Source organism: Salmo salar, chromosome ssa20, assembly GCF_905237065.1.
Source record: "Salmo salar chromosome ssa20, Ssal_v3.1, whole genome shotgun sequence".
In the NCBI taxonomy this organism is placed as follows: Eukaryota; Metazoa; Chordata; class Actinopteri; order Salmoniformes; family Salmonidae; genus Salmo; species Salmo salar.
The window spans coordinates 27,782,967-27,798,797 of NC_059461.1; the positions used below are offsets into that span (position 1 = coordinate 27,782,967).

The 15,831-nt window shown below is 41.6% G+C and overlaps 2 protein-coding genes across 2 annotated transcripts; one reads left to right on the forward strand and one right to left on the reverse strand.

Annotated features, from left to right (window-relative positions):
- The first annotated feature begins 11 nt into the window (after positions 1-11).
- On the forward strand, positions 12-4,259 carry LOC106580344 (U4/U6.U5 tri-snRNP-associated protein 2). The gene is made up of 13 exons (XM_014161277.2): positions 12-263; positions 643-715; positions 818-912; positions 1,016-1,152; positions 1,375-1,527; positions 1,656-1,881; positions 2,031-2,105; positions 2,273-2,340; positions 2,491-2,679; positions 3,175-3,317; positions 3,432-3,567; positions 3,727-3,813; positions 3,944-4,259. The coding sequence occupies exons 1-13, from the start codon at positions 215-217 to the stop codon at positions 3,995-3,997; spliced, it is 1,485 nt and encodes a 494-aa protein (XP_014016752.1). The 5' UTR covers positions 12-214; the 3' UTR covers positions 3,998-4,259.
- A 5,485-nt stretch (positions 4,260-9,744) lies between these two features.
- Positions 9,745-14,195, reverse strand: LOC106580393 (prosaposin). Its single transcript, XM_045704196.1, has 6 exons — positions 13,491-14,195; positions 11,235-11,360; positions 10,922-11,052; positions 10,678-10,758; positions 10,403-10,586; positions 9,745-10,175 (listed from the first exon to the last, which is right to left on the reverse strand). The coding sequence occupies exons 3-6, from the start codon at positions 10,964-10,966 to the stop codon at positions 10,105-10,107; spliced, it is 381 nt and encodes a 126-aa protein (XP_045560152.1). The 5' UTR covers positions 10,967-11,052; positions 11,235-11,360; positions 13,491-14,195; the 3' UTR covers positions 9,745-10,104.
- Positions 14,196-15,831: the final 1,636 nt, after the last annotated feature.

Below are 15,831 nucleotides of genomic sequence, written 5' to 3' on the forward strand. Positions count from 1 at the left end.
TTAGAGGCCCACGTAAACATGGCCAACATTATTCAATCTCAACCGTTCGGTTTTCGCCAGAGTAAACGTGAGAACTCGGGGTACACTCTGGTTGGCCATATTGTAGCCTGGAGTTTGCGGTGTTTTGGCGAGCTTGCTAGTTAGCAAAATAAACTCACCAGTGGCTTTAGCTAGTTAACTATACATTTTATCTATACACAACAAAGATAACGCTATGGTATCTGTAAAACGGGAGCGAGAAATTGACTTGGAAGACGATGAAGGTAGCTAGTCAACATATTTTAAAACGTGTATAAGCGAAGTCTTGCTAACGTTCGATAGTAACGCGCTACTATAACTAGCGGACGTTGGCGTTTATTTCTAAACGTGTAGCTAGCTAGGTTAGCTGCTAAGTTAGCCTAAATCACATTGTTGGTAGCTAGCTCTAGTTGGCTAATTATTGTTAGCTAGCTAAGATCCCATTCAAGCATCAAACGTGTTTTTCCTAGCTACGTTATTGTTTGCCGCCAGAGTAGATGTTTCCTGTAAAAAGAACGATCTGGTGTTAGCTAACGTTACCTAGCTAGATACGATTGTTGTCATTGTTAGTTAACATTTAGCTACACTTAATTATTTGTTGAAATTGTTCTTTGTCTTACACAGTACCTGTGAAAATTGGCCGTTCGTCCGAGGACCGCAGAAGTCGCCATTGTCCCTACCTCGACACAATCAATAGGTAACGTCAACTGGCCTTAACATGGAAGATGCACAAGATAAGGCATTTGTTGAATATGTACTCTTTGTGTAAATCACCTCTAACACACACATTTGTCTTCAGGAGTGTACTGGACTTCGATTTTGAGAAGCTATGCTCCATTTCCCTCTCCCACATCAATGTATATGCCTGTCTCATTTGTGGGAAATACTTCCAAGGTAAAGTATTTCAGATGAACGTTGTCCGCCCCCCCTCCTCTCTACCTGAGAAGTGTTCAGAAATGATTTGACCTAGGCCGAAACCAATACATGTATCTTCCAGGTAGAGGTCTGAAGTCCCATGCCTACACTCACAGTGTGCAGTTCACCCACCATGTGTTCCTCAATCTGCACACCCTCAAGTTCTACTGTCTGCCAGATAACTACGAGATCATTGACTCATCGTTGGAAGACATCACGGTGAGTCCACTGAGATGGGTGTGCACACATTAACTCTGTAATAAGAAAGAACATGTCAGATGCATCAATTCAAAAAGGCACTGATGGAATGGTGCTAAACTGATAGTTCTGAATTTTAACTTTTTTTTAACAGTTCTTGTTCAGTCATGGTTTATACAATCATCCAGTGGTATGTGTCTAAAGTTATATAGTGGTGTTAATGTATTTTTCTTTGTGTTTTAGTATGTACTGAAGCCCACGTTCACCAGACAGCACATCTCTGGATTGGATAAGCAGGGAAAGCTGTATCGAGCCTATGATGGCACCACCTATCTGCCTGGCATCGTAGGGCTCAACAACATCAAGGCTAATGACTACGCTAATGTGGTGCTGCAGGTAAGACTGTTATCCAACACAGAGTATCCACTGGTGAATCTGACATCACACCATTCACATACTGCTAAACATTTTCCTGTGTGATGATCGTTCATGTTGATTATGGTGAACTGTCTTTATCCTTTCAGGCCCTGTCCAATGTGCCCCCACTGCGGAACTACTTTTTGGAAGAGGAGAATTACTGCGGCATCCGTAGGCCGCCGGGTGACATCATGTTCCTGCTCGTGCAGCGATTCGGTGAGCTGATGCGCAAGCTGTGGAACCCACGGAACTTCAAGGCCCATGTGTCACCCCACGAGATGTTGCAGGCCGTAGTGCTGTGCAGCAAGAAGAACTTCCAGATCACCAAGCAAGGTAGGATTTTATTATAACACATTCAGTGAGATACAGAGCCTCGATTCTCAAGAGCAAATTATTTTTTGTACAGTCAGATGTATGTTTTCGTATGTGTTGCACGTTATGTTGTGAATAAGCTACGCTGCTGATTGGTCTCTGTCCTTCAGGGGATGCTGTGGACTTCCTGTCATGGTTCATGAACGCTCTGCATGGCGCACTGGGAGGAACCAAGAAGAAACCCTGTGAGTGTCAGTGGGAGGTGGAGGGAATGATGTTGGGGAAGGAGGATATGACCTAAACTGTTTTCATTGTCTTTGTCATTCAGTGTTTTCTGCCTCATTATACAACCTGTGAGATTAACAAAGATATTTCCCACTTCTTTCCCCCCTCTCTCCTATTGCCATTATAGCAAGCCTTACCAAAGTGTTCCAGGGTTCCATGCGTATCTTCTCCAAGAAGCTTCCTCACCCAGATTTGGTAAGTGGCTTATTGTCAACCCTTTGTTAAAGACTTCAACATTGTATCAAAGTTTAAATCCTTACTTGTGAATTCATGACTCTTCAATATGATTACATATTTGAACTGTTAAATTGTCCACGTTACATGCCTTTCTCTCTCTCTCTCCAGCCACCAGAAGAGAAGGTGGCTCTGCTTCTGAAGGAGGAGTACCAGGAGGAGATGTCTGACACCACCTTCCTCTTCTTGACCCTTGACCTCCCCACAGCCCCGCTGTACAAGGATGAGAAGGAGCAGCTCATCATCCCACAGGTCCCCCTCTTCAACATCCTGGCCAAGTTCAATGGCAACACAGAGAAGGTACTGCCCTCAAACTCACACTTAAACTTGCTCAGATGAACAGCACTCCTATCTCCATGCCAACCATCTCGCCCACCAAGTGAGATGAAAACTAGCCTCGGAAGCCTAGGTTTCTCACATTATTTTTTCCCGAAAGCCTGGGGATATTTTCCTCAGGAAGATGACAAAAAGGGGTGGAATACGGTGGTCAAGATGTAAACTAGTGATGCGTTGCCACTTATCAAGCCAATCAAATATTTAGCATGGGTGGATTTACAAACAGATGTTGTGTTTCTGAAAATATTTCAGACTAGCAACAAGCTAGCTAGCATAAGATACAAAAGTAACGCTGCTAGTTCTCCCATTCAAATGCAAAATCTTCCAAAAGCAGCGTCAACGAGACAAGATTTAGAATGTTGGCCTGTGAGACTTCAGCTTCTGTTTGAAAGAGATTATCACCTCTTGATTTTTATCACCTCTTCAACCTTTCCTCTGAACCCTCCTGTTTGCTTTTAGGAGTATAAAACATACAAAGAGAATTTCCTGAAGAGGTTCCAGTTGCTCAAGCTGCCCCCCTATCTCATCTTCTGCATTAAGAGGTTCACCAAGAACAACTTCTTTGTGGAGAAGAACCCCACCATTGTCAACTTCCCCATCACGTAAGTGATTGTTGCATACTTTCCCCATATACTCAGTTGTAATTTTGCATTGTGCTCAGCCTTATGATTCTGTGTGTATTTTTGACTGACCCCTTGCATTTGCTCCTTGATCAGGAACGTAGACCTTCGTGAGTACCTGACAGAGGAAGCACAGGTCACAGAAAAGAACACAACCTATGACCTGGTAGCCAATGTGGTGCATGATGGGAAGCCCACTGAGGGGGCATACAGAATACATGTCCTGCATCATGTAAGTGACAGCTGCGTGTTTTTTTTTTCTTTTTCTGGTGAACTCTACAGGTGCAAATTTGCAAAGCTTTAGATGTGCAAAATTTCTTGATATTGTGAAAGAAAATACTCATCCTGTTCAGTTATTGGTGCTAATGTGTGCCTATCTTTGTCGCTGAAGGGCACTGGGAAGTGGTACGAGCTACAGGACCTGCAGGTGACAGATATCCTGCCCCAGATGATCACACTGTCAGAGGCCTACATTCAGGTAAGTTCTATTGTCACATTGATCACTGATTATACAAGAGGCTGTTCTCTAACTTACCTGTTTATGTCTAGATAAGTTACTGACTCACACTAACTGTCAATTGTGTTGATGTGTGGGTTCTGTGTTCCAGATTTGGAAAAGAAGAGAGAGCGAAGATGACACGACTAACCACACTGGGGCGTGAATGAGGCATTTAATGAGCATTGATCATATTTAAAGATTGATTGTACAGGAAAGTGCTGTCACTCGCTGGCTAGTGGTCTGACAGTATCCAGTGGAATTGGATACTGTCCAAGATGACCTCAGGGTAAGCCCCCACCACATGAGGACCAGGACATTTTATTTGAGGATTTTGGCTATAGCGAAAACAATGTTTACTATTTTTTTGTTCTTCACTTACATTTTTAACTGTAAATGGTAGATTAAACCAGTTTTGGCTTTTCTGATTTCAGTCATTAATATTATTTGAGATTTTGCACAATTTTACATTTGTTGATTTATTAGTCTTAGCCATAGTTGGGTCTTTATTTGTGAAACAAGGAAGTAAAAACAAATACAATTCCAACATTTTGAATAAGACATGACCAAATAGAAGGTTACAAAAAGATGTTCATATTGTAAGCAGTACATTATAGGATGCATGTACTCATGTATACACATACTTCGGTCTCACACATGAATATTACTTAGTTTAATATATATACAACATTTTTATGATCTAAGGCAATGCATTGACATATTACTGGTTTAAAGGATTTCTCCATCAAAAGGAGGTGTATATGTTCACTCAAATATATTTCTTCAAGACACTTCGCCACTTCATTTACTGTACCATATTTGTTTTCCCTGATTATGACTGATTTTATATGAATAACTTTATTGCAGATAATGGAAAAGTCACAATTAATTTCTAATGTAAATGAGGTATTATACTTGTGGATATATCTGCTTAAAAAGGTCCACAATTATTTTAACTCAATCATTTACAGTATGTTTGAATGAATTACTTACTGTACTCGTAATGGCCCACACAGTGAAAATCAAACCTGACATCAAATCATCTCAGTGCTACACCATTAGCCTACCACAAGTACAAATCTAATGAAGGAAATGTACAGACATTTTTCACAAATTGCTCAACAGTGCAATATAATACCTGTTAAATGTACAGAAAAAAATTTCAGGCAACACTGCAGTCATTAATAAGTGACATTCTTAAACACACTTAGCAGTTAATAAATGCAGGTAATTCATCATAGCTTCATCCATGAAGGGAGATCTCTGGGTGTGGTTTTCAGATCTAGTTTACTTCCGCCACACTCCTGAGAGGTTTTCACATCCCTGCAGACGTAAATGGGTCCCCAGGTACACTGGTTCTTCCTCAGAAGATGCTGCTCTTTCACAACAACACACACATCAGCTCTCTGGAGGACACAGTGACAAATAGCTGATATACTGACTAAAAGAAGACTCAGTCACTCTACACACAATCACACCACTGTTGTCACTGGGACAGTCAATCTACAAGACTATTGGTCTGGGGATTATAGACGGTGAGGTTAGGAATGTCATACAGTGGAGGACCTCTCCTATGGCTGGGATGCGAATGGTTTAATTACCTCACATGCATCCATTTGGCTTCTGGGGCCATAGAGTTGGGTGAACATTTCACACTGGAAAGAACACAAAGACGGGCAAAATGAAACTGACGTAACTGCTACTCGCTGTTTATTATCTATGCATAGTCACTTTACCCCTAACTAGATGTGCATTCGGAAAGTATTCAGACCCCTTCATTTCGCTACGTTACGGCCTTATTCTAAAATCAACTCTTTACATACTTTGCATTCGGAAAGTTTTCAGACCCCTTCCCTTTTTCCACATTTTGTTGCATTACACCCTTATTCTAAAATGGATTAAATTTAAAAAAAAAATCGTCAATCTACACACACTACCCCATAATGACAAAGCAAAAACAGTTTTTTTTTTAATTTGTGCAAATTTATTTAAAAATAAAAAATGGAAATCACATTTACATAAGTATTCAGACCCTTTACTTAGTACTTTGTTGAAGAACCTTTGGCAGTGATTATAGACTCGAGTCTTTGGTATGATGCTACAAGCTTGGCACACCTGTATTTGGGAAGTTTCTCCCGTTCTTCTCTGCAGATCCTCTTAAGCTTTAAAGAAAAAAACTGATACCTTATTTACATAAGTATTCAGGTACATCCTGTTTCCATTGATCATCCTTGAGATGTTTCTACAACTTGATTGAAGTCCACCTGTGGTAAATTCAACTGATTGAACATAATTTGTAAAGGCACACACCTGTCTATATAAGGTCTCACAGTTGACAGTGTATATCAGAGGACAAAGGAAGATGGTGGAAGTGGATACTAAGTTCGAATTAAGCGGCGCGTCCAGCAAATTTGGTGAAGACATGTAATGAATGGACAACAGTAGTATTTGAAAGCTGGAACAAAAAGGAAATGTGTCTAAAATTGGAGTGGATGATATGTGTGTAAATGATAATGAATCACTTGTTGGGATGTGTTTGTTTGAGTAAGGCTGCATATGGAAAACTCGTTTGAGGTGTTAAATAGTGAAGTATGCGCTTGGAAAAGTGGAGTCTGTCAGAGTGATCAGGATTTTTAAGGATCTTATTTTGATTAATTGTATTTCTGAAGAGCAGAGGAAGATTGCAGTGGGCCTCAAAAGAATCCGGACAACAATTTCTTTTTTTACTTTGGTGTAGAGCACCTGTCAAAGGAGTGGCGATGGATGTTCAGGCTGAATACCTGAAGAGAATTCCTGGTGTGGTTGGTGCCCGGCGTCTGACCCCGATGGGTGAATGGTGGAAAAGAAGAAAGTCTGTCGGTCCTGTTGTTTTTTTGATAAAGAGCAAATGCCTACACATGTGAAGCTTGGTTATGTAAGATATGCCGTAAGAGCTTCCGTCCCCAAACCACTGGAGTGTAAGAATTGTAAAGGATTTGGCCATGTTCCAAGTGTGTGCAGGCGAACAGAGTATACTGTAGAAGGACGACGGTGTTGCATTTGTAGTGGGGATAATGTTCCTGGAGTGCCCTGTACGGGTGAAGGAAATTGAGGTGGCAAAAAGTTAGTGGTCAATCGAATCTCCTATGTGGAGGCGATTAAAGAATTAAGAAAACGAGTGATGCTAGTGAAGATATGGTAGTGGATACACCACAGCCTGTAGTAAAAGTTCTGCCAGACAAAAGATCACCTTTTTAACACTCAGGATGATTTTGTTGCATTCTTTGCCACAGTTATAAACTGAACAGCAAGTCTCAAAGAAGTCGAAGAAACTGGGCATTATTGTGGTTAATGGGACTCAAGGATTCTACATTTGAAGACTTGCAAGGGGTACTGGCGCCGGAAGACCCGCCCTCCCAGGTTCCCCTGTGTAGGGATCAGATATATATATATATTTTTTTTTAACAGAAAAGTTGTTTTGATTTATTTTATTTTTTGGGGTCGTTTTGGGGGGGGGAATCCTGTTTACATCCCGCATAGTAGCTGGCAGGATGCACATTACATTGTGATCGGCAATATACCATAGAAGAAGTGCATACAAACATCTCTGCAGCACTCCACCTATCAGGCCTTTATGGTAGAGTGGCCAGACGGAAGCCACTCCTCAGTAAAAGGCTCATGATAGCCCGCTTGGAGTTTGCCAAAAGGCACGTAAAGAGCTCAGACCATGAGAAACAACATTCTTTGGTCTGCTGTAACCAAGATTGAACTCTTTGGGCTGAATGTTAAGCGTCACGTCTGGAGGAAACCTGGCACCATTCCTATGGTGAAGCATGGTGTTGGCGTCATCATGCTGTGGGGATGTTTTTCAGCGGCAGGGACTGGGAGACTAGTCAGGATTGAGGGAAAGATGAACGGAGGAAAGTACAGAGAGATCCTTGTTGAAAACCTGCTCCAGAGCGCTCAGAACCTCAGACTGGGATGAAGGTTCACCTTCTAACAGGACAACGACCCTAAGCATACAGCCAAGACAACGTAGGAGTGGCTTAGGGACAAGTCTCTGAATGTCCTTGAGTGGCCCCAGCCAGAGCCCGGACTTGAACATGATCTAACATATCTGGGGAGACCTGAAAATAGCTGTGCAGCGACGGTCCCTATCCAACCTGACAGAGCTTGAGAGGGTCTGCAGAGAACAATGGGAGAAACTCCCCAAATACAGGTGTGCCAAGCTTGTGCGTCATACCCAAGAAGACTCAAGGCTGTAATCACTGCCGAAGTTGCTTCAACAAAGTACTGAGTAAAGGGTCTGAGTACTTATGTAAATGTGATGTTTTTTTTATTTTTATACATTTGCAAAAATTCTAAAAACCTGTTTTTGCTTTGTTATTATAGGGTATTGTGTGTGTAGATTGATTTAAAAAAAAAAAAACGATTTTAATACATTTTAGAATAAGGCTGTAACGTAACAATGTGGAAAAAGTCAAGGGGTCTGAATACTTTCCAAATGCACTGTATTACCTTGACTAACCTGTATCCCCGCATATTGACTCGGTATCGGTACCCCCTCATTGTTATTTTGTTATTAAAAAAAAAACTTTATTTAGTAAATATTTTTCTTAAAATGGCATTGTTTGTTAAAATCTTCTTAAGGATCTGTTCCTTTTTTTCAATTTTTGCCTAAAACGACATCTAACTGCCAGTAGCTCAGGACCTGAAGCAAGGATATGCATATTATTGATACCATTTGAAAGGAAACATTTTGAAGTTTGAGGAAATGTGAAATTAATGTAGGAGAATAACACATTAGATCTGGTAAAAGAAAAAAATATATATATATTTTTTTAATATCATCTTTGAAATGCCATTATGTAATATTGCAGTTTAGACACAATCTACATTTTGGTCACAAGATGGCAGCAGTGTGTGCAAAGTTTCAGATTGATGCAGGGAAGTATTGCAATAAAGGACAATATTTTGTATCAAGTCTGCCCAAATGTGCCGAATTGGTCAATTGATACATTTTAAAGTACTTAACTATAGAGAACATACAAATTATACGGTAATACAAAATGTAAGTTTACCCACTCCCAGGAATGTCATACATTAGCTTATACACATCTAGATGGTGGGCTGGGTGGGTATGGAGCCAGAGACAGCAGGGTTCAAACTGTAGAACCCAGTTCCTACATTTTAATATAAAAATTGATTTTATCAAACAACTTTGCTACATTTGATTTCTGGGACCCTCAGAATGACAAATCGGAGCAAGATTGCTGAATGTAAGTACATTATTTACCTTCACAGGTGAATGTATCAAACCAGTTTATGTGATAAACCTTTTGTCCCTGTGCACTCTCCTCAAACAATAGCATGGTATTTTTTTCACTGTAATAGCTACTGTAAATTGGGCAGTGCAGTTAGATGAAGAATTTAAGCTTTCTGCCCATATTGTAACGGTCGTCGTACGTAATGGACCAAGGCGCAGCGGGTTGAGTGCTCATCTTAACTTTATTTGAACACGTAACAAACAAAACGATCGAGCGAACAGTATTGCAGGCTAACACACAGCGGTGCAACAACAACTTCCCACAAAGGGACAGGTGAAAACAGGCTACCTAAGTATGACTCTCAATCAGCAACAATGATGTACAGCTGTTCCTGATTGAGAGCCATACCAGGCCAACACAAAGAAATACACAACATAGACAGATCCTAGAATATGAAACATAGAACATAACCAAAAACCTTGTAATACTCTAAACAAACACCCCTCTACATAAACACATATACTAACACACCCCGAACCACAAAACAAATACCCCCCTGCCACATCCTGACCAAACTACAATAACAAATAACCCCTTTACTGGTCAGAACGTGACACATATAAGACATGTCGATGTCCTGGGAAATGTTCTTGTTACTTACAATGTCATGCTAATCACATTAGCTCAACCGTCTAGGTAGAGGGACACCGATCCCGTAGAGGTTAAGGGCTTGTAAGTAATAATTTCACGGTAAGGTCTACTTCACCGGTTGTATTCGGTGCATGTGACAAATAACATTTGATTTGATTTGTTTTTCACACAGGTGAATGCTTTTTGTTATTCTTTTTTTTACGGTGACTACAGCATAGATCGCTATGTTTAGGCCTACTCCTAGAACTGGTAGTGGTGACAACTTGTGCAAACTCGAAGACTTCTCATACACTAAATTAACATGTAGGGGCAGACCTTGGGGATGGTGTTGGGGTGCTTCAGGCAGACAGACTGGAGGAAAGAGGAGGTCTGAGATTCAGTGGCGTTGAGACCCAGGTGGAGCCGACATCGTACGGCAGGAATCACAGTCAGAGGATAGGGGCATCTCTGGAGAGGAGGAGGAGGGGTGGGCGAGTCAGGGTTACAGAGGGCTATAAGTGAGACAAACAAGCTACAGACCATGGACTGCATAAACAACGAGGAGTGAAGAGGAGAGAGCCGAAAGGAAATGTGTTACCTACCACAGTCTTCTATCAGTATAGACGACACACCACACATATAACTTTATGATTGAGAAGGATAGAGCCCTGGTCTGAACAAATTATCCCACTCACCCATGCTGGGGGTCTCCTGGAACATACACAGGTGCAGCAGGGCACAGATGGAGTAAGGGGCGGCTGACGGCAGCAGGAAATTAACTATCTTCTTGCCATACTTGTTGATGAAGTCATTGCACTGGTCCTTATAGCTGGCAGGCAGGAGGCCACACACACCTCCCATTAGCTTCACTACGGCATCCTGCAAGGTTCAAGGGGAACAAGGGTGTCCGACAAAAAGTGTTTGTCTGTGTGTTAGTGGGTGCAGACGTATGAAAATAAGAATGCGTTACCTCAATCTTCTCCGTAGGCAAAATGCTCTCCAGTTTCTTCATGAGATAAATATAGAAGGTACATTGTGGGCTGACCTGCACCTAGAGAGGAGATGACATGGTGACAGAGCGTTCAGTGCAGACAGATAATGAATAACTGACAGCCAAATCATTTAGAACAAGACAAACACATTGACAAACAAACAAAAAGGGCATGAAATGGACTTCTGCTCCTAGACTGTACAAAAGTTCAGCTCTCACTCACCTCTGGGTTGGTGCCTGAGTCAAGGACAGCGTTGGACAGGTCCATGTCAGTATTGGTAGGAGAAAACTGTAGGTGCTCCCCTCTTTGAGTGGACAACACACAGTCCCAATACCATACGTCTCACCTGGCTTCTACAGATATGAAGGATGGAGGAAGAGCGTTACTAAAGGAGAGGAAGACCGGTAAGTTCTTGTATAATCACAAAATCATCGCCCTTGAATGTATCATAAAAGTGAACGTAAAAACATTTTGGATGGTTATGTTGTAGCCCTGTAAAGCAGACTCTGTATGTTTACAGTGCTCAGGAACTCACCAGTATGCCAATGAGGTACTAGAGGGCTTGGGGCAGGTACATCTGAACCTGGGATATACAGTGGCTTTGAGCCACACCGCTGGGGAGGCGCAGACACAGGTCATCCAGGGTGTTGTTGATCCACTCCTAAACAATCAACACAGGTACATATTTCTTAATTATACACTGCTCAAAAAAATAAAGGGAACACTAAAATAACACATCCTAGATCTGAATGAATTAAATAATCTTATTAAATACTTTTTTCTTTACATAGTTGAATGTGCTGACAACGAAATCACACAAAAATAATCAATGGAAATCCAATTTATCAACCCATGGAGGCCTGGATTTGGAGTCACACTCAAAATGAAAGTGGAAAACCACACTACAGGCTGATCCAACTTTGATGTAATGTCCTTAAAACAAGTCAAAATGAGGCTCATTAGTGTGTGTGGCCTCCACGTGCCTGTATGACCTCCCTACAACGCCTGTGCATGCTCCTGACAAGGTGGCAGATGGTCTCCTGAGGGATCTCCTCCCAGACCTGGACTAAAGCATCCGCCAACTCCTGGACAGTCTGTGGTGCAACGTGGTGTTGGTGGATGGAGCGAGACATGATGTCCCAGATGTGCTCAATTGGATTCAGGTCTGGGGAACGGGCGGGCCAGTCCATAGCATCAATGCCTTCCTCTTGCAGGAACTGCTGACACACTCCAGCCACATGAGGTCTAGCATTGTCTTGCATTAGGAGGAACCCAGGGCCAACTGCACCAGCATATGGTCTCACAAGGGGTCTGAGGATCTCATCTCGGTACCTAATGGCAGTCAGGCTACCTCTGGCGAGCACATGGAGGGCTGTGCGGCCCCCCAAAGAAATGCCACCCCACACCATGACTGACCCACCGCCAAACCGGTCATTCTGGAGGATGTTGCAGGCAGCATAACGTTCTCCACGGCGTCTCCAGACTCTGTCACGTCTGTCACATGCTCAGTGTGAACCTGCTTTCATCTGTGAAGAGCACAGGGCGCCAGTGGCGAATTTGCCAATCTTGGTGTTCTCTGGCAAATGCCAAACATCCTGCACGGTGTTGGGCTGTAAGCACAACCCCCACCTGTGGACGTCGGGCCCTCATACCACCCTCATGGAGTCTGTTTCTGACCGTTTGAGCAGACACATGCACATTTGTGGCCTGCTGGAGGTCATTTTGCAGGGCTCTGGCAGTGCTCCTCCTGCTCCTCCTTGCACAAAGGCGGAGGTAGCGGTCCTGCTGCTGGGTTGTTGCCCTCCTACGGCCTCCTCCACGTCTCCTGATGTACTGGCCTGTCTCCTGGTAGCGCCTCCATGCTCTGGACACTACGCTGACAGACACAGCAAACCTTTCTGCCACAACTCGCATTGATGTGCCATCCTGGATGAGCTGCACTACCTGAGCCACTTGTGTGGGTTGTAGACTCCGTCTCATGCTACCACAAGAGTGAGAGCACCGCCAGCATTCAGAAGTGACCAAAGCATCAGCCAGGAAGCATAGGAACTGAGAAGTTGTCTGTGGTTACCACCTGCAGAACCACTCCTTTATTGGGGGTGTCTTGCTAATTGCCTATAATTTCCACCTGTTGTCTATTCCATTTGCACAACAGCATGTGAAATGTATTGTCAATCAGTGTTGCTTCCTAAGTGGACAGTTTGATTTCACAGAAGTGTGATTGACTTGGAGTTACATTGTGTTGTTTAAGTGTTCCCTTTATTTTTTTGAGCAGTATATTATTTTACTTTTAGAAATGTGTGTATTGTTGTAAATTGTTAGATATTACTTCACTGCTGGAGCTAGGAACACAAGCATTTTGCTACACCTGCAATAACATCTGCTAAATATGTGTGTGACCAATACAATTTGATTTGATTTGATTTTGATATACAGTTACACTGTTGATGACTCACTTTGATGAGGGGTGAAATTGTCTGTCAATTTGACATCCTTCTAGCAGACTTTGTTTTAAGATCAGAGTTTAACATAATGTAGTCTCTGTTGACTGGTAGTGTAAGGGAGTTTTTGCTAGACATGATATTCTATATTTGCACTGTAAACGGGAACTGAAAGATGGCGGAGGAGAGGTCTGAGACCAGATGGCTTTTTTTTTTAGATGTACATATGTTTCTGGCTACAGAAATGTAATTATAAGTAACACTTTCTGGTCAGGGTGTTATCTGCATCTCTGGCTACAATTTTTTTTAATTGAGCAACATACTTCAGCAGAATCAGAATGGGTACTCACCTGGGTGTCTGTGTTGGAGATCATGTCTGTGAATAGCTCAATGATCTGGCTGCAGTCTGAACAGATGTCAGATGTCTGGTAGAAGGACATCAGAGGTGAGAGGTCAGCCATTCACTATAATTTACCATTTCAGGCATAATCTCCTACATCTCTAACTTAACAACCACATGATCTTCAGCTTGTGTACAGTTCAGGCCTGGAAGCTCTGGTGAAAAAAGGGACACCACAACAACCATCTAACTTAAATTGAAAAATGACTTATTGCTAGTGTGTGAAAGCAGAAGTGAAGCAGGCTTGGTGTGTTAATAGAAATATGTGGCCAAGAGTTATCTATAGATGAATGATTTGTGAACAAAGTACTGGGGCGTATCCTCTAGAATAGAGAATACAAGCTATACAATTGGTAACTGTTAAGAGAGGTCTTGGGTATAGTTTCCATCAAACCTGGTCCTGGAAGACTCGTGTTAGATCTGTTGGTGTTTCACGCATACAATCATTTATATCTCACTGATGACTGCTGTGCGATGTCTAATTTGGCCCTGGTAGGCTCACGGATGACCATGGTCTCACCTGTGAAGATCCCACAGAATAACTCACAGTTTAGTTAGTTACTAAAAACAAAAGTTGTTAACTAGGTCAGGTCTGAACCAGTGTCTGTGCATTAGAGACCTCTCTAATGCCCAAAAAGCTCAGATTCAAACTTCCATTCACCAGCTCTGCAAGCATTATAATGTAAAAATACGTGCATTGCTCAACATGGGTGACAGGCAGCCTAGTGGTTAGGATAGTTGGGCCAGTAAATGAAAAGTCGTTGGTTCAAATCCCAGAGTTGACCAGGTGAAAAATCTGCCGATGTTCCCTTGAGCAAGGCACTTAACCCTTGTTGCTCCAGGGTCGCTGTCAATAATGGCTGATGTGCAGGCATTATCAAAGTGTCACTGGACTAGTGCACTTGCCACAGTCTTTAGGTTGTCTATATCTACGTTTCCATTCAATTGGTGACAGATTTTCATGCGAATATTCAAAAATCTGCATATAAACAATATGAACATTTCACGCTTTCCTTTAGGAAAATTTGGCACCGGATAACGTGACCGGGAACATTTTAACTTACTGAACATTTGAGAAATTTACCTCAGATTCGACTTGGCGCAGTCAGCGCCGTCAATAAACGAGGGATATTGGCCAAATGAGCCATATTTATTTGTCCTTAAAAACAGCCTAATAACAAATTACAAAACACTATTCCTTTTGTTTCGATATGTAGCATAAGAAAAACTTTATAGCCTATTTTTTTTTATTGGTTTTTAGGCTACTTTCCTACAACAATAATTGTCCACCTCACGGTTCAGCTGTCGGGTATTTGAGCACCAAATGCATCAAGGCATTGCATGCATAGGCCTATAGGCTTAGGTGTCCACTGTATGATATTAATATTTTAAAACAAATATAGCCTATATAAAGGAAGAGAAGCTTAGGCCTAGCCCCAGGGAGATGGAGAGATAGAGAGAGAGAGATATGCCGGCGGCATGCTACAACACAGCCATGCATTTCTTTATGTATGATGGCTACTGCGTCTGCTATACAGATATAAACTTACAGGAGGTTAATTCGTTCATTTTCTATCAGAATATGTTGTATTATGATGAGCATTATACTGCTAGACAGTAGGAGTAACTCTAGTAGGCCTAAAACATTCTTCCTCACCTCAAGTTCAATTGTCGAAGTCAGTTGGAGCGCCAGTGAGCACTGCCTTCATATCATAGGCTTGCAGTAGCCAAAGCTTAATAATAGCCACACCAAACCTTCACAATAGTTTCTAAACTTTATTAGGGTAATATCAAAAGTAAGTGAAGCTATTGTTTATAGCGAAAATATGAGCAGGCTATTATATTGTAGCAAACACAGCATTACAGCCAAAGCAAATGGCTCAACAGAATTAAATAAAATACTTTCGAACTGATTTAAACATTCACAAAAGTTTTGAATAGGCTATATTGCCGTAATTACCAACAAATGCCAGCGCCTACCATACCCAACACATGACAGAAATAGGCTAATGTTCTTTATTTTACAACGGAGCTACTTATAACCTATTTTAAGCTAAATAATTAAAAAGACAAATGTTATTTAGCCAATCAAAATGTCAGAACAGAATTAAACAAAACAGGTTTTGCATATTTAAAAAAACAGGTTTCGATTAATAAATATGCTTACAATAATAACAATGATATAGAATAATAATAATAATAATGATAAAACAAATGATTATAAATACATTTAAATTCTAAAATTGCATCCTACCTGAATAGGGAGTTGCACAGTAGCCTGAATATGGCCT

What these genes read in the sequence shown, in the direction of transcription:
- LOC106580344 (XM_014161277.2), top strand. Translation starts at nt 215, where the DNA reads ATGGTATCTGTAAAACGGGAGCGAGAAATTGACTTGGAAGACGATGAA. An exon ending in CATCGTTGGAAGACATCACG is followed by an intron (nt 1,153 to 1,374) that starts GTGAGTCCACTG and finishes TTTGTGTTTTAG; the next exon opens with TATGTACTGAAGCCCACGTT. An exon ending in ATTGTCAACTTCCCCATCAC is followed by an intron (nt 3,318 to 3,431) that starts GTAAGTGATTGT and finishes CTCCTTGATCAG; the next exon opens with GAACGTAGACCTTCGTGAGT.
- LOC106580393 (XM_045704196.1), bottom strand. Translation starts at nt 10,966, where the DNA reads ATGGACCTGTCCAACGCTGTCCTTGACTCAGGCACCAACCCAGAG. An exon ending in TGCCTACGGAGAAGATTGAG is followed by an intron (nt 10,587 to 10,677) that starts GTAACGCATTCT and finishes TGAACCTTGCAG; the next exon opens with GATGCCGTAGTGAAGCTAAT. An exon ending in CCAGGAGACCCCCAGCATGG is followed by an intron (nt 10,176 to 10,402) that starts GTGAGTGGGATA and finishes CCTCCTCTCCAG; the next exon opens with AGATGCCCCTATCCTCTGAC.